This window comes from Suricata suricatta, chromosome 9, assembly GCF_006229205.1.
Source record: "Suricata suricatta isolate VVHF042 chromosome 9, meerkat_22Aug2017_6uvM2_HiC, whole genome shotgun sequence".
NCBI classification, from domain to species: Eukaryota; Metazoa; Chordata; class Mammalia; order Carnivora; family Herpestidae; genus Suricata; species Suricata suricatta.
The window spans coordinates 122,300,341-122,317,709 of NC_043708.1; the positions used below are offsets into that span (position 1 = coordinate 122,300,341).

General features: G+C 41.0%; 1 protein-coding gene across 1 annotated transcript in view; it reads left to right on the forward strand.

Annotated features, from left to right (window-relative positions):
* The window catches only part of CERS3 (ceramide synthase 3), a 116,592-nt gene extending 99,802 nt beyond the window's left edge, over positions 1 to 16,790 (forward strand). The window contains exon 10 of the mRNA XM_029952286.1: positions 16,402 to 16,790. Coding sequence (XP_029808146.1) covers positions 16,402 to 16,566 — 165 coding nt within the window. The 3' untranslated portion in view covers positions 16,567 to 16,790. The remainder of the gene's footprint in view (positions 1 to 16,401) is intronic.
* Positions 16,791 to 17,369: the final 579 nt, after the last annotated feature.

The following is a 17,369-nucleotide window of genomic DNA, read 5'->3' on the forward strand; positions in this document are numbered from 1 at the left end:
CTTTATATACCGGATTCTCCCCAACAAACTCTGCCTCCTTGAGAGTGGCCCTTCCTGACTGGTGCACTTTGGGGCTCTTGTCTTTAATAAAGGCTATGAATTACCAGATCCCTGTGCTTTCTCTTTCTCTTCCTAGAGGTGATTTTGTCGGCACTTCTTCTAGGTCAATACACCCACCCTGTTCATTCTTCCAACACCCCCCCCCTCCACTTTCTCATCCACAAGCTAGAGGGCTGTGGGACCTCTTTCGATTTTGTATATATATTTTCTTCTTCTTATAGATAATCCGAAAAGTGTCTTCTCTTCTTCAGGAGAATTGAAGGCATTTGATTCTCTATTTGCTTTCAAAAAGTGAGGGAGAAATGTGGAATAAGGCTACCACTGTTCTTCCAGCCCAGAAGTCCTCAAATAAATCATTTGCACAGTTAGGTGCTTAAAATGGTTTTAATAATAGACTTCTTCCTCCATTCTTACAAGGAAGCTTGATGATGTCTCAGGATGGAAGCCGCATTTGGCGGAACAGAACTGCCTGGTAACCTTTCGATACCAGCCATGTGCCCTTCCACCACCCGCACGGCTCTGCTTCTGTGGATGAAACATCTCCAGTTCTTTTAGGGCACCTGGGTGGCTCAGTCAGTTAAGTGTCCAACTCTTGATTTCAGCTCAGGTCATGATTTCACAGTTCTTGAGATCAAGCCCTGTGTCAGGTTCTGTGCTGACAGCTGGAGCCTGCTTGGGATTCTCTCTTCTCTCTCTGCCCCTCCTCCACTCTCTTTCTCACTCTCACTCTCTCAAAATAAATAAATATACTTGAAAAAATTTTAAACATCTCAACTTCTTTCAGCCACACCTGATCTTAAGGTATGCTATTGAGCCTTTTCACCTCCCTCTCTCATTTCAACTTATGCTCTTTAAATGAGCCTAAGTTTCTAGATGTGGTCTGACTAATACAAAACAGGTCTTATGTCTCATTTTGTGAAAACTCGACTTCCATCGATGCAGCCTAGTGTTGTTTTGAGCTGCTGGTAATCACACTACGTTGCTAATTCATACTGAGCTTGAATTTGATTAAAACCTCGAAGTCTTTTTCACATAGGCCAAGTCACATTTCTTCCATTTGGGGATTGTCCTGCAATGGTGGTGATTTGTGATGGAATTTATATTCCTTCTTATTAAACTTCACTTTGCTTAATCAGCTTATCATTTGAAACTTTTGATTAAGAGTGGGGAAACATGATATTTGGTGATGGGTGTTTAAATGTTCCTGAGGACTTTTGTCTCAGATGCTTGTTATAGGAATTCAGGAGTATTCTACATAAGCCAGCTCGTGAAAAAAAGTCATTATTATTTTGCCTGATATATACTTTCATCAAGTGAGGATTGTGATCACATTTAGGGCAAATACAAAATTAAGTATACTGCTCACACTTACAAGATCTCCTACGATTCCCACTTTATTATTTATTTATTTCAGAGCAACTTTTTACACATTAGCTATATTGATTACACCTGACTAGAATGGCCTGTGGAGACTTTAAAGAAAGACACTCATAGCCAGGTCCTAACTTAGACCATTTAAATTGGGTGTGTGGAGACACTGGAATTTTTTGAATAATTTTTAAATGTTTATTTATTTATTTTTAAAAGAGATAGAGAACAAGGGGGGTGGTCAGAGAGAGAGGGGAGGAGACAGAGAATCCCAAGCAGGCTACATGCTGTTGACACAGAGCCCAATGCAGGGCTTGAACTCACAAACTATGATATCATGACCTCAGCTGAAACCAAGAGTCAGACTCTTTTTTTCCCAAATATTTTTTAATGTTTTTAAAATTTATTTTTGAGAGACAGAGAGAGACAGCACGAGGAGGGGAGGGTCAGAGAGAGAAAGAGATACAGAATCTGAAGCAGGCCCCAGGCTCTGAGCTAACTGTCAGCACAGAGCCCAATGCAGGGCTCAAACCCACGAACCATGAGACCATGACCTGAGCCAAAGCCAGACGCTTAACCGACTGAGCCACCCAGGTGCCCCAAGAGTCAGACACTTAACCAGCTAAATCATTCAAGTGACCCCGGACATAGGAATTTTTGACAGACTTCTTCCCCTAATGTGATTTTGATCTGCCTCTCAAGTTGAGAGCCACTAGAAAGTAGGGAAGACCACATGTGTGTCTATCTGTGTGTCTTCTCAACTTCTGGACAAGTGTCCGTGGAGGGCTCTCCGTTTATTATGCCTGCTTTCTATAAAGCCGAGATGGCTACGTTTCTCCCTACATGTGTGGAGTTTGTGGACATGACCTCAACAAATACTCCCATCTTGCAAATTTTAACAAGAGCAGCAGACTTTCATGTCACATAGGTGTTCAATGCTAAAAAAAAAAAAATCCTTACAAAAGAAAACTCAGACTGTTGAAACAAACAAACACTTGGAGATTATTTCCTTTGTGGAAACCCAGAATTCTTTAAGTAGTACATTTCTCTAGAGACTTAAAGGCATGACTCATTTTATAAAATGATTGGCTAATTATTTTTAAACAGCCATCCATTATAGGAAGTGAGACATACTGCTAATTTTATATTGTCTTTCTGGATTAAAAAGACTCATGATAGGGGCGTCTGGGCAGCTCAGTTGGTTAAGCGTCCAACTCTCAGTTTTGGCTCAGTTCATGATCTCATGGTTTTGTGAGTTCAAGCTCTGTGCTGACAGTGCAGAGCCTGCTTGGGATCCTCTCTTGCTCCCTCTGTCTCTGCTCCTTCCCTGCTCATGCTGTCCCTGTCTCTCTCAAAATAAATAAATAAACTTTAAAAAAAAACTCATGATATATAGATACTAAAGAAATAAAGATTCTTTGAAATCATGTTTCAAACTTGAAAGATCCTTAGGTGACCCTCCACACCAACTTCTTTTTACCGAGAGCAGCAATCTCGGGAGAGTCTGTGGCCTAAGACACAGCCTGCTAACCACAGTGGTGTCTCAGGTAAAGAGACATCACCTACTGATTAGAACTGCAGCATCTCAAGGGGTGCCTGCGTGGCTCAGTCAGTTAAGCATCTGACCCTGGATTTTGACTCAGGTCATCATCTCACAGTTTGTGGGATCGAGCCCCGCATTGGGCTCTGTGCTGACATCATGGAGCCTGCCTGGGATTCTCTCTCTCCCTCCTCTCTCTCTTCCCCTCCCCGCTCAAAATTAAAAAGTAAAAACTTCAAAAAAAAAAAAAAAACCCTCAGAAATGCAGTATCTCAGGTCCTACTTCTGAATGACACTCCATATTTCATCAAGAAGTCTAGGTGATTTATATGCCTATTAAAGTTTCAGAAGCACTGGTCTAGAAATTCAGATCCAGATAAGTAACAGCAAATGTCCCCGTGTAGCTAGATTTGATAGAATCTAATTTAAATTTAATGCAGCTTTTTTGAGGGAAAAAAAAGGAAAACCCAATTGCTTTTTTCTGTGACCTTGTCATTTTGGATCATAAGAACTAATATAACAAAAAGGAATGTATTTGGGTAGTAGTTCAGAAAATTGAACTCTTTGACGGAATGCACCTCTTTTTCTTTTCATACAGTTAAAGCGAAAAGTTTGCTTTCAAAACAGCATAAAATGCTTATTATATTGTCCTTTGTTTCACTGCCAACTGTGGATTTAGATGTGGAGCCATTCAAAAAGCAGTGGGACATTATGAGTCATTCATGACCTCCTGGGCTTTTGACATTAATGTAGAACCACAGATTCCCAAGCACAGAGTTTCCTTAAGGCATTTCAAAAACAGCTCCACAATTTTATTGAAACCATAGCTGCAGATGTCTTTCCCAGAGGTGTACGGAAGTGCTATGGCAAAGATCGCTCATTTATTTGAAATGAGCATTTTATCTTATTAGCATTAGTATATTTTTTCCTCATTGTCAATGTTTATTTTGCTTGGTAATTCTTGCAGTCAGTTTTTAGGAAGACAGACCAGGGCCAGATGTTACCTTCGTTAACAGGCAAATTGTAATTAATTGATAAAGATCTTATATCGTAGGATCTTAAAATATAAGAAAAAGTTACATGAAACAGTAAAGCCAGAAGTGTGGATATCAGGGTTTGATTTAAATTTATTGTATGCCCCATGCCCCACTTTTTTTTTTTGGTGGAAATGAAAGTGGTAAGTCGTACATGACTTGAGTGGTGCTTGTGTTACACACACAATACATCGCACACTGACGGCCACGGATGGGAGTATATTCTCTAAGATACACAGAGTGGGGAGGGGTTCTGATGTTATGTCATATGAGGATCAGTGGGAAGAAATGGGAATATTTAGCTTGAAGAGGAGTAACTGTTTTTAAATGTTTGAAAAACTGACCAGTGTTTGAAGAAAGTACCCAGACTCCTCTAGGACAATTACCGTAATTTCTGGAGATGTACAGGCAGGAATGCGTATGTCTTTCACTTGGGTTATTAAAAAGGGCATATCAGCATCTCTAGAAACTAGGTTAGATGAGCCTAAATGTCCCTTCCAAAACTGGGGGCCTTTGGGCACTGCTCTTTCTATGTAATAACCCCTGTGCATCCCCAGCGCTAACCCTCCAATCCATGTCACTGGCACTCTTCCCCTGGACTATGGTCACAGCCAGCACAGGCTCCACCGATGGCCTCTCTGACATCCTTCCAGCCACTTCCACCCAACAATAGGGGATGCTGTTATATTGCAACCAGCTCCCCCATTAGAGCGGGGGTTTTCTGAGTATAGACGCCTTGTCTGCTTTGGTCACTGCTATCTCAAATGGTGCTGCACAGTGCCTTCTGGTTGGACTTAGAAGTAGTTTAGACCTTCTGACCATGATCTAAGCTGGTCCACCCTCACTCCCTGACTTCATCTTAGGACATGCTCTGTCTTTATCAGTATGCTTCAGCTGCATTGGCCTTTCTGATCCCTCAACATGTCAGGATTTTACCCCATCTCAGACCCTTTGCACATACTGTTTCTTCTTGAAATGTTCTTTACCCTACTCTTCCCTGACCACTCCTACTTAAATGTCAAGTTACAATCTTTGGGTTCCATTTCCTTAGCACGGCTTCCTGACGTCACCCCATCTAAGTGAGATCCCTAATTTATACGTGGTGGTATTCTCTACTTCATAACACTTATAAATGTGTAGTTATATATTTATTGTTATGTGTTTGAGCTCTTAGGGTTTGGCTTTTCCAATAGACTGTAAGTTATCTGAACACAGAGACTATTATGTCCCTGATGGCTTCCATGATGTGCAGGGGCTCAAGAAGTATTTTTTGAGCCAGTTGTTCTCAGTGGGGATTTTGCCCTCTGGTGACATTTGGCAATCTCTGGAGACATTTCTGATTGTCACAGCTGTATCTAGTGGACAGAGACTAAAGGTACTTGCTGCTAACCATCCTAAATGAGTAGAACAGTCCCCACACCAAGAATTGCCTGGCTCATAATGTCCAGGGTGTCCTGAGGTTCCTGGAATGAATGGATGAACTTCTTTCTCTTTTGGTTGATTCCACTTTGTGGTTGGTGGTGTTCCCAAAATATTCCTTGCCTTCCCACCTGCCAGTGTCATTCTATACAGAGGGAAGGTAAGTTATGCCAGAACAGCCAAACTCACTAGTTCCTGAGAAGCCAAGCTCCATGTAATTAGCTGGGTAGCATTTCTTCAGATGTAAATATTGGCAGTTTAAAATTATGCAGGTGATCATTCCAAATGGTTGCCAGCCATTTCCTTTTGAAATCAAGCAACTGCATTTGGAAAGTTCTTATGAATGGTGAGAATGAGATTGTAATTTATTGTTCAGTTGGAACTGGGAGAAAATGAATACATGTATAACACTACCGACTTTCCATTCCTTTGTGGTCATGTACAGTTTGGGTTGGGAAGGACATGGTGGGCAAGGCAGGGTTGACCATGCCAAGCAGTCATTCTTGGTTCCTTTTAATTCACTTAGTGACCATTTCTCTCTTGTCATTTCTTCAGCTCTTAAGCTTGTTGAATGTTGGGTCTAAGCATCAGACCCATTCATCCTGCAAGCAGCTAATTCTTACCTCCTGCCCTTCACACCACCTTCCCCTCCCCTGGAGTCCCAGAATCCAAGCTTGAGCTACACAACTTCACATCTCTAGTTCAAGCAAGCACACTTAGGAGGAAGTCTTCCAAGGTTGCTATCTACTGAAACCTTTATTTCAGCTCCATATAGTGCTTCCCAATCTTCCTTCCCTCATGGCACTAATGGACTAGTACTTCCACAGCATGGTAGGGAAAACTGATGCTAGTGTCCAAAGAATGAGGAACCTGAGGCTCTGGTAGCTGCTCCAAGAGCTAAAGGAATCAGTGTCTCAGCATATTTTAACCTTTCCCTGGCACACCAGTTGGGAAATTCTATAGCCCCACTATACTCTGTTGCCCAGCAATGGGCCATGATAATGTTATGTGTTGCATTTTGAATGTGAGCTGGTGGATTGGGGCTGTCTAAGAACAAATCATATTTTGTCTACCACTGGAGAAGGACAGTGATGAGATACTTTGTGAATTTTCCGTACTCAGAAATCTCACCAACAATGGCAGCATGGCTCCTCTGAGCCAAGGAAACAGCCCTGTCCCGCAAAAACTCTCTGAAGTGGCTGTCATGAGTCTGCTGCAGAGTGCTCTAGGTCAGGAGGCAGTTCTGGGGACCCAAACCTGTGTGGCACAGCTCTGCTGACTGCTGTGCTCCAGTTCGCTGAGCCTGTGGGCCACGCCAATGCAGAATCTAGATCCTGGCCACAGAGATTTGATGAGGTTTGGAAATTGCTAAAGACAAGAGCAGAGGTCTGTATTAAAGAGCCCCACTGAGTGTGATGGGCTGGGAGACAAGGTCGCCCATATAGGGCAGGACTGAGGATGATCTGGAGGGTTTTGCCTGGAACAACTGAGGGGACGAAAGTGCCATTTGCTGAAATATGGAAGACCAGAGGAAGGGTGATCTGTGAGGTGACTAGCCTTTGATAAGCCCATTAGGCAGCTGAGAGGACATTGTCCAGCTGTGATCATTTGAGTTTGAAGCCAGGGAGAGGGGTCCACACTGGGGTATAAATTTGGGAGTCAAGGTGGTGTTTTAGGCTGTGGTGTTAGATTCATTCATTCACTCACTCATCAAACAGACACCAAGTGCCTACTGTCTGCAGATGAAACCACCTATGAGAAACTAGGAAGAAAGATGGTACATATCCTGGTGTACCGCTCCTCACCCCGTTCCCCTCTCTGCCTCTGCAAAGAGAACCACTGGAGTTGTGTACTTCCACCCATGCTTCCATGTGCTTGTTAGACTTGGGTATGATTGCAAATATGGAGTATTGCTGTCTTAGTTTTGAACTTCACGTCTAGTATATATAATTGTACAACTTGTCTTCTTCATCCACAGTATTCACATTGATACATGTTACTCTGTAGATCGAGTCATTTAACGCCTATATGGTATTCCACCAATCAGACACTCCACATGCTGTTTAGCTTCCTGTTTACAGTCAATTCTACCATAAACATCCTTGTATCTGTCTCCTTGGGAGGGTATGAGCCTTTCTCTGTAGGGAGGATTCCCATATCAACTTTAGTAGATGCTGTCAAACTGTCATTCAAACCAAGCGTGTGAGAGTCTCTCTCGCGCCACACACTCACCAACACTCACTTTTAGCAGACTTTTCAATATTTACCGGTCTGATGAACATGAGATTTTTTATCGCCTTTTGATTTACATCTTCCTGATTACTAAGACTGAGCACTTTGTACAGTTTATTAGTTAGTAATGTTGCCTCTTCTGTGAATTGGCTGTTCAGATCCTCTGCCTGATTTTCTGTCACATTGGTTTTTGTCCTTTCCTAATGGAGTGTAGAAGTTCTTTGTTGGGTGCTATATTTGAAACAAACTCGAACATTTCAATTTTAATACACATTTTCTGGGCTATGTCCTTAATCCTCCACCTTGCTATGGTTATTTCTTAAGCATTGCTTACCTAAATCCTAGTGATGTTTTTTCCAAAATTGTTATTGCATCTTTGCCTTGTTAGAATTGTTGAATTTCCAGACCATAGAGTCTAGCTGTTTCAAAAGGATGAAAATGTGGCAGTTTAGAGAATGCACTAATTTTAACAGTTCTAATCCCCAAGTAAATTACATTTATGAAACCAAATTATTTTCCACATCCATCACGGTTGAATGATTACCACATTGTCTGGTACATTTTAAATTGATTTTTAGGCAATACAGAGAATATGAAGGATATCTGTGGTTTTTATCAAGAGTCATACAGGGTGACCTGGGCTCTGCTGCTGCACAGCTGTGTCACTCAGCTGGGCTCTTATTTCACCTGGAAAATAAACATGTTTGAAAAGACACTTTCTAGAATCTACCTAGCCCTAAAACTGACTTCTTCTCTTAAAAACTCATTTTTAAAATCCCATAAGCCTTAGCAAAATGAATTCATTTCTGAAGGAAATTAGAGACATTGATGGCAGCAAGTGAAATGAAAAAAGGCCATCAGTGGAAAATACAATATACGTTTGACCAAGTAGCTACCATCGTTTGCTGCTGCAGCCAAGGTCCAGTTCACTCTTCAAAAAGGTTCTGGGTCCTTCTTTATTCATGCCTCTTCTTGGGCCTTTAATGATTTACGGGAGGGCTCCGGGTCAACATTTGCACAAGTTCTACTAGCCCAGTGACAACCAAAAGTGCGCAGAGAACAGTGTAGGAAAAGGCAATGCAGGAAAAGAAACGGGCTGATTCCAGAGACAGACTCACTGCTGCTGTGTAAGCAGAGTCTTGGCACCCTGTCAAAGCAGACAGGTAGCGTTCCAGAAAACACTGTGGCTTGACCTTTAGCAAGTATTTAATTCCTTGTTCCACTAGAGCAATTTTGATTTGGTTTTGATTTCTGTTAAGTGTTGTAATTGCTGGGAAAGATTTGCAGTTGTGAAGAGGTGCTTTGCAGAACATGCATTATGGTTTGCATTTTAATATTCTCTGATTTGGGCTCTTTAGAAAAGCCTCTTTTCTCTGGCTTACCCAAAATGGGCTTTTTTCAAACTGCGGGTAGCAGATCAGTAAAGGGTCACCAGTTTCCTAGGCCTCAACCCTCATTTTTGCAATGAAACAGAATAGAATAAAACATGGCAGTGTTTGTCTCCCAGAGGAAAAATAATTGCTTAAGGGTGATTTTCATCATTTCCAATTTTATGCTTCGAAGTCAGTCTGGCTGGTACTGGGGGCAGAGTCAGAACAGGGTGAGGGGTATAAGGAGACAGCAGGAGCTCTGCTCCACAGGAGAGGGGAGGCAGCTTCCTTACACGGAGACCTGACCTCACACAGAACTGAGTGTCCGCCTCCTGGGTGCCCTGTTTCAAGTGTGTGTGCAGAGGCGACTCCAGCAGGGGTCTGTAGAGCACTGTGGTTCCCAGTTTCTAAGCTTAGATAGAGTAAGGTTTTCATCCCATCTGCCTTTCTTAGCTGTGTGGCCTTCCTCTCTTCTAAAGTAAAGAGACTGGCTCCTATGTCCTAGGGTTACCGTGAGGAGGGAACGCTATTGTTCATACTAGCTGCTTAGTCCAGTGCTCAGCACATGGACATTTAGGGCATGATTGTCCAAAGCAGCCTTTTCCACAGTTAACAAAACACAGAAGCAAGCAAGAGGTCCTCCAGTAAGTGAATATATACATAAACTGGGGTACGTCCAGACAATATTCTTTAGTAACAAAAGGAAAGGAGCTATTAAGCCACGAAAAGACATGGAGGAACCTTAATGCACAGAACTAAGTGAAAGAAGCCAATCTTAAAAGACTACCTACTTGATGATCCCAACTATGTGACCTTCTGGAAAAGACAAAAGTATGAGACAGTAGAAAGGTCAGTGGCCACCAGGGGTTGGGAAAGAGGGAGGGATGAATAGGTGGCACACAGAGGACGTTGAGAGCAGAGGAAAACAGTCCCTTTGAGGTTTTCACTGCTGTTACAGGTTTGCTATAGATGGCGTGTACATGACAACATGGAATATAACATGAGCTTTTAGCAATACTTTAATACCCATCGTTTCTGATTTGTGTTATTTAAGCTTGCATAATGTGCATCCGCCTGGACATTTATCTAACAAACTCTTGCTATCCAAAAGTCCTTTCTGAGCTTGATGCATCAACTACGGCCACGGTTCTCAATCCTACTGGACACATATCATCTTCGCTAGCCTGAAATTAAGTTCCCAGGTTAATGGGGCGCCTGGGTGGCTCAGATGATTGAGCGTCCAACTCTTGATTTCAGCTCAGGTCACGGTCCCAGTGTCATGGGATTGAGGCGTGCATCAGCTCCATGCTGAGGATGGATCCTGCTTAAGATTCTCCCTCTCTCCCTCTTTCTCTCTCTCTCTCAAAATTAAAAAAATACCCAGGTAATATAACTCACCTATGATTATAATTTCAAAAAGCAATATAATGCCATAACTGTAATAGAAAGAAATGTATAATAAAAGGCATTTCTGATAAAATATGCATTCATGGGTAATGTACGTGCAAGACAACAGCCAAGAGCATCCTGGGTCGACAGATGCTGTGCTTGCTCATGTGGGGACTCACCATGAATGCAGCAGGTGTAAGCGCAGACTGACGCGGGCATGTTTTGCTGGGGACTCAACTGCCACCGGTGCTGTTGTGTCTTCTGTGCCATGGTTCCCTGAAATTATGAAGCCCTGAGCCTAACTAAATATAGCCTTCCTTTGAATCATGTGCATAGTTGTGTTCCTGGAGAATTGAGAGTATATTAAAATCACGCAAGAATTACTGTGCTTGAATGTAAAATGGAGTTCGGTTCTAGGCCTGGCTGGTCATAAACACAGTGTCACTCACACAGAGGTCTGGCAGGACGCTAGGATGTCATGCTCGTTGTAGGGTATCAGGCATCCCTAGCCACTGTTCACTGAAAGTCCGTAATGCTCCCCAACCTTTGTAACCATTAGATGCCATTAATTTCCAGAAGTCTCCGCCTGGTCTAGGACCCCTTCTTAGAGGGGGGAGTGCTGGCGATGTGACTTTGGACAATGGGATGCATCTTCTAGGACCAGTTCGTATCTCAGCTAAAGCAGCCCCTTGAGTCCTGGAGAAATGGGACAGTAGATGCAAGTCTGCTTTTCTGGAGAAAAATGCATTTTATTCTGATTCAAATTTCCCCTTGTTCCATACAAAAATCCTTTGAAGAAGGAGACCCAAGGGGCATGGTCCATGAAAGCAATGGTCAGCCAAGCATGACCCTTCCATGAAGGACCCTGTCTGCAGTGGGGAACAGCACTTCTGATCCTTGCTCCCAGCGTATCATAAAAAGGTTGCCTTTCTCCATTACATCTTAACAGACGAAGCACCGAGTTTGTGCCTGCGTGTTTATATGAGCCTTGTTTGTTTTGAGACCCTTTCTGTGCCATTGTGGAAAAGAACAGATTGTTCTGTGGCCAAGAAGAGGCCATGAAGTGACATTTCTTTGATTAAGACAGCAGAATGTGGATATGTTGGGCTTTTCAAAAGCCATGCTTGCAAGAAGATTGTACACAGAGGAGGGATTCAGTTACATATGCCCAGAGGGGGTCAGGTTTAGTCTGGAGGTCACAAAAGGAAAAAGTAACTCATATGGCTATGTATAGCATCTCGAAAAATGGGGTGTCAGGAATCAGCCTTCATCTTCCATTTTTTTTCTTTTTTTAAACGTCTGTTCATTTTTCAGAGGTGGGGAGGGGCAGAAAAATAGGGAGACAGAGGATCTGAAGTAGGCTCTGTGCTGACAGCACAGAGCCTGATAAAGGGCTCAAACTCACAAGCCGGGAGATCGTGACCTGAGCCGAAGCTGGATGCTCAACTGACTGAGCCACTCAGGCACCCCTGGTCGAAGTTTAATAGAGATGTTTGTGAACTGGTTTAAAGGGGTGCAGGGTCATGTCCAACACAGGCCTTGCCCAGAGCCTGAGAACTCAGCACTATTCTAATAATCCATACCACCTTTGTTTGCTCTTTTGCAATGAAGCCTGATTTGTAGCAATGTCATCCTTCTGAGAGTCCTCCTCCCAGAATTTCTCCAAGAATGCCTGGCGGGGGGTGGGGTGGGGGGGGTTACCCCTTCATTAAGAACTGCCCTTGAAAGATACCCTGCATAAAGGAAATAGAACACACCCTAATTCCTGACACTAAGAGCATCTTGACAACCAAAGTAATACTTTACTTAGCAAATGCATATTGGGAAAAACCATAGTATTTGCTATCTGATAAGAAATGTTTGCTTTTTAAACATCATCGGGAAAATTGACTTTTTCCCATTTATATAAAGTTCTATGAAGTGTAACCCAGGTATAGATTTGTGTAGCCGTCACAAATCTGTCACCCCAGACCACTTATTCCTGGCATCCATTCTCCATTTGGATAGGCGGTCATTTCATGAAGAGCATGTACATGTGATCTCGCTGTTTTTCAGTTCAAGCCCCGTCAGTGTCAGAGTGCACTAGCATTGTCGGTGTGGACCCTGCTTGGGATTCTCTCTCTCTCTCTCTCTCTCTCTCTCTATGCTTCCCTCGCTCTCTCGTTCTCAAAATAAATAAATAAACCTTAAGAAAAATGTATCGTTTTTCTAAAAAGAAGTGAATGTAAATAATACGAGTACGTCATATGGGAGGTATCCTTTTGAAACTATTTACTTTCACTAAGGGTAATGCCTCTGAGGTTCCCCCAGCTTCTTATAAATGTCAACACTTGGTTCCTTTTCATTGGTAAGTAGTATCTCATTGTACAGATGTGCCGCCATTTATGCATTTACTGATTGAAGAAAAATCTTGGTTTCTTCCAGTTTGGGCAGTTATGAATAGAGGCAGTTATAGATGTTTGTTTTTATGTGAACATAATGCTCATTTCTCTAGGGTGGATACTCGGAAATAGCGTTGCTGCCATCAAAATAGTAAATGTATGTTTTACTTTGTAAGTAACTGTCAAGCTGTTTAACAAAGTGCCTTGACCGTTTTGCGTTTCCATCAACAATGTGTAAGAGTTCCTTCCAGTCACTCTGCATCCTTGTCAGCACTTGGTATTGTCAGTATTTTTAATTTTAGCTATTCTAATGGGTTTTATAGTTGTATTTCATCATGGTTTTAATTTGCATTTTCCTAATGGTTAATGATGTTGGACATCCTTTCATATGTTTATTTGATATCGTGTATCCTCTTTAAGGAAATGCTTCTTTTTTGCATATTTTGCCTGTATTTTAGGTGGTTTGCTTTTCTCTTATTGTTGAGTTTTGAGAATTCTTTATTATGCGTACAAGTCAGCTAGGAGGTTGGCAAATATTATCTTCTAGTTTGCAACTTCCCTTTTTATTCTCTAAATAGTGTCTTTTATAGTGCAAAAGTTACATTTTGATGAAGTCCAGATTATCGTGTTTTTTCAGTGGAGTGTTGTTGTTGTTGTTGTTCCACATCTTGGAAGCCCTCATCCAACCCACAGATATGGGTTTTCTTTTAAAAGTTTTATAGTCTTATATTCTACATTTAGGTCTATGATCCATTTTGGGTTGGCTTTTGTGTAAGATATGATAAATAGGTCAATGTTTAGTGTTTTGCCTATGGATTTCTAACTGTTCCAACACTGTTTGTTAGAACCACTATACTTTCTCCATTGAATTGCTTTTACACCTTTGTCAGAACTCAATTGGCCATATTCGTGTGCATCTATTTCTAGATTCTTTACTCTGCCTCATTGATCTATGTGCTTATCCCTTTGCTAATACCACCCAGCTCTGATTACTATAACTTTATAGTAAGTTTTAAATTTGGGTAGTTTGAGTCCTCTAATTTTATTATTCTTTTTCAGAATTACTTTAGCTATTCTGGTTTCTTTGCCTTTCCATATAAATTTTAGAGTCAGCTTGTCAATATGTACAAGAAATCTTGCTGAGGTTTTAATTGGTATTGTGTGGAATCTGTAGATCAATTTGGGGATAATTAACATTTTTACTATGTTTAATCTTCCAATCCATGAACATAGTATGTCTCTCCAATTATTTAAATCTTTGATTTCTTTCATCAGAGTTTTGTAGATTTTACATATAGATCCTATATGTGTTTTGTTAGATTTATACCTAAGTATTTTATTTTTTGGAAACTTTTATAAATGTTACAGATCTTTAAATTTCAGTTTTTAATCAGACATTGCTATCACTTCTCGGCCTTTTGGCTAAGATCAAGTGTAATCAGACATTGCTAGTCATGGTAGTTTCCTGTGGCTGCTGTAACAAAATACCTCTTCTCTCTGTTGAATCTCCCTTTGCCTCTCTTATACACCTGGGACGGCCTTAGGGCATACCTGGATTATCCAGGATAATCTTCTCAAAATCCTTAACTTAGTCATATCTGCAAAATTTTTACCATATCAGGTAACAGTCACAGGTTTTTAGGGATTAGGATCTAATATATTTGAGGACATTTTTCAGCCTACTACATTAGTGTTTAGAAATGAGGGGTGCCTTGGTGGCTCAGTCAGTTAAATGTCTGACTTCAGCTCAGGTCATGACCTCACAGTTGTGAGTTTGAGCCCCACATTGGGCTCTGTGCTGACAGCTCAGCACTGCCCCTCCCCTGCTCACACTTTGCAGCTCTCTCTCTGCCCCTCCCCTACTCATGCTTTCTTTCTCTCTCTCTCTCAAACAATAAAATAAACATTTAAAAGTATATAGAAATCAAGTGTGTGTGTGTGTGTGTGTGTGTGTGTGTGTGTGTGAGTGAGTGAGTGATTTTGTGTGTTAACCTATATCCTGCAATGAATTTTAGGAGCTTTCAGTAGATTCTTTGGGACTTTCTACATAGATAATCATGTCATCTTCAAATAGGGACACTTTTACTTCTTTCTTTCCAGTCTGTTTGATTTCTGTTTCTTTTTCTTACCTTATTACACAGACTAGGACTTCTAATGCAATATTGTATAGGAGTGGTGAAAGTAGATATTTTTGCCTTGTTCCTAATCTTAGGAGGAAAGCATTTAGTCATTCATCATTAAGTATGATGTTAGATTCTATTTCTTCTTTGCTGATTTTGTGTGTGTGTGATCATGAGTGGGTGTAGAATTCTGTCATATGACTTCATTAACCAATGTAATTATATATTTTTTCCTTCTTTAGATAATTGACAGTTTGGATTACAGTCACTGGTTTCTTTTTTTTTCTTTACATTCATTGATTTCTAAATATTGAAACAGTCTTGCATTACTGGGACTAATCTCATTTCATTGTGATGTATTATTATTTTTATACATTGCTGGTTTTGATTTGGACTATTGTGTTGAGGTTTTTTATGTGTATACTCATTAGAGATATCAGTCTGTAGTTGTTTTTTTAATACTGTCTTTTTCTGGCCGTGGGTACTTTAGGCTCATAAAATAAATTAGAAAATATCCACTTTCTTATTTGATGGAAGAGATTGTGGAACTTTGCTGTTATTTCTTCTTGATATGCTTCATAGAATTTGCCAGTGAAAACCTCTGGGCCTGATGATATTCTTTTCCAGAAGATCTGTAACTAACTTAATTTGTTTTATAGCTATATGACTTTTTAGGTTACCTCTGCCATCTTGGGTGAATTTTGGTAGTTTTTGTTTTCTGAGGAATTAATCCATTTCATCCAAGTTGTCAAATGTATATGCATAATATTGCTTATTGTATTCTGTTATTTTCATAATATCTACAGTATCCATAGTTGAATCCTCTTTATTTTCTGATAAGTTATTCCTTCCCTCTCTTTTCCTTTGTCAATTTTGCTAGTGATTTATCAATCTTATGGATCTTGTCAAAGAACCAGCTTTTGGTTTATTGCTTTTCTCTATTGTTTTTTCTGTTTTCAGTTTCATTGATTTATTATTTCCTTCCTTTTGCTTGCATTCGGTTTATTTTGTGCTTCTTTTTTCTAATATCTTCAAGTGGAAGTGCAAATTAGTTGAGACTTATCTTCTTCTCTAATATAAACATTTAATTCTATACATTTCCTTATAAGCATGATTTTAGCTACATTTGACAAATTTTGAAATGCTTTAGTTTTATTTTAATACAAAATATTTTCCAATATCCACTGTGACCTACTCTTTTATCCATTGTCAAGTGTGTATTGTTTAATTTCCAACTGTTTTGAGATCTTCCTGTTTTTTGTATTGATTTCTAGATTAATTCCATTATAATCTGAAATATACTTGCATAATTTCAAGTCTTCAAGGTTTTTGAAGTTTATTTTGTGACCCATGATATGTTCTACTTTGATGAACATTTGGTTTTTGAACTTTGCATTTTCTTTCTGGTTTTAGGATATGGGTTTTCTTATTCACTCAAGTCTCTTTCTAGAAGGTCGTCACTCACATCTTATTCCTTTCTTTCTCTAGGACACCAAGGATGTGCGGAGTGATAATGAGGATGGGTATGAAGAGGATGAGGAAGAGGAGGAGGAGGAGAAGGAGGAGGAAGAAGCCACCAAAGACAAAGAGAGAGACTGTATGAAGAACGGCCTCGGGGCCAACCTCATTCCCAATGGTCAGCATGGCCGTTAGCATGAAGCCCACGGCGTGGTTTCATGTAAGGGCTGCTGGAAGCCAAGTTTGCTTCCTCGTCCACAGCTCTGACCTACAGGAGCCACAGGGACCCCAGTTTCTGCCCCTCCCTCTTTTCAAACACTACCTTCCTCTCCCCCTAAGATGTATTTAACAAAATGTTATTAACTTGTGTTAAAATGCTAAATATAGCATCCCGATGGATTTTACTGCAGTGAGGACTCAGACTGGTCAAAGATTTCAAGAGTTTCTCCAGAGAACCGTTTCAGTTCAGTTGTGTTCATTCTTATATGTGAGTCACGTGGTTCTCCCAGGAGCTCACTTACTCCCTGTAGGACTTTCCACCTTGCCACGTTGCTCACTCTCAGGATGACCTGAAAGGTGCTAGGGAAGCCCACTTTTTCAGGTGTGTTCAGCCACAGACAGCAGCAAATCTCCCCCCCACCACCCCAATGATCTAGAGGACACAATGCAGCAGGAGCAGAAAGGCCTAATGAGGCGGCCAGGATTCCAGAGCTCAGAGCTCACTGGCCACTTTCTGCTGTGGGCAGTTTTTTAAACCTTCCAAGCCTTGGTGTCCAGTGGGAATGAAAATATTTGCCTCACCTACCTCACAGAGTTGGGGGTAAGGATCAAATGAGATAACAACAGAAGTGAAAGCGTCTATCAACTGCAATGTGACTGTTACCTGACCCTGTTTTCACAGATTCCAACTCTGTTTGGGAGACAGAAACCTGGCTAAACTTGGCACTGAATGGGCCTGAACAAAAGGCACAATCTTAAAAAATGTATTTGAAATGCTT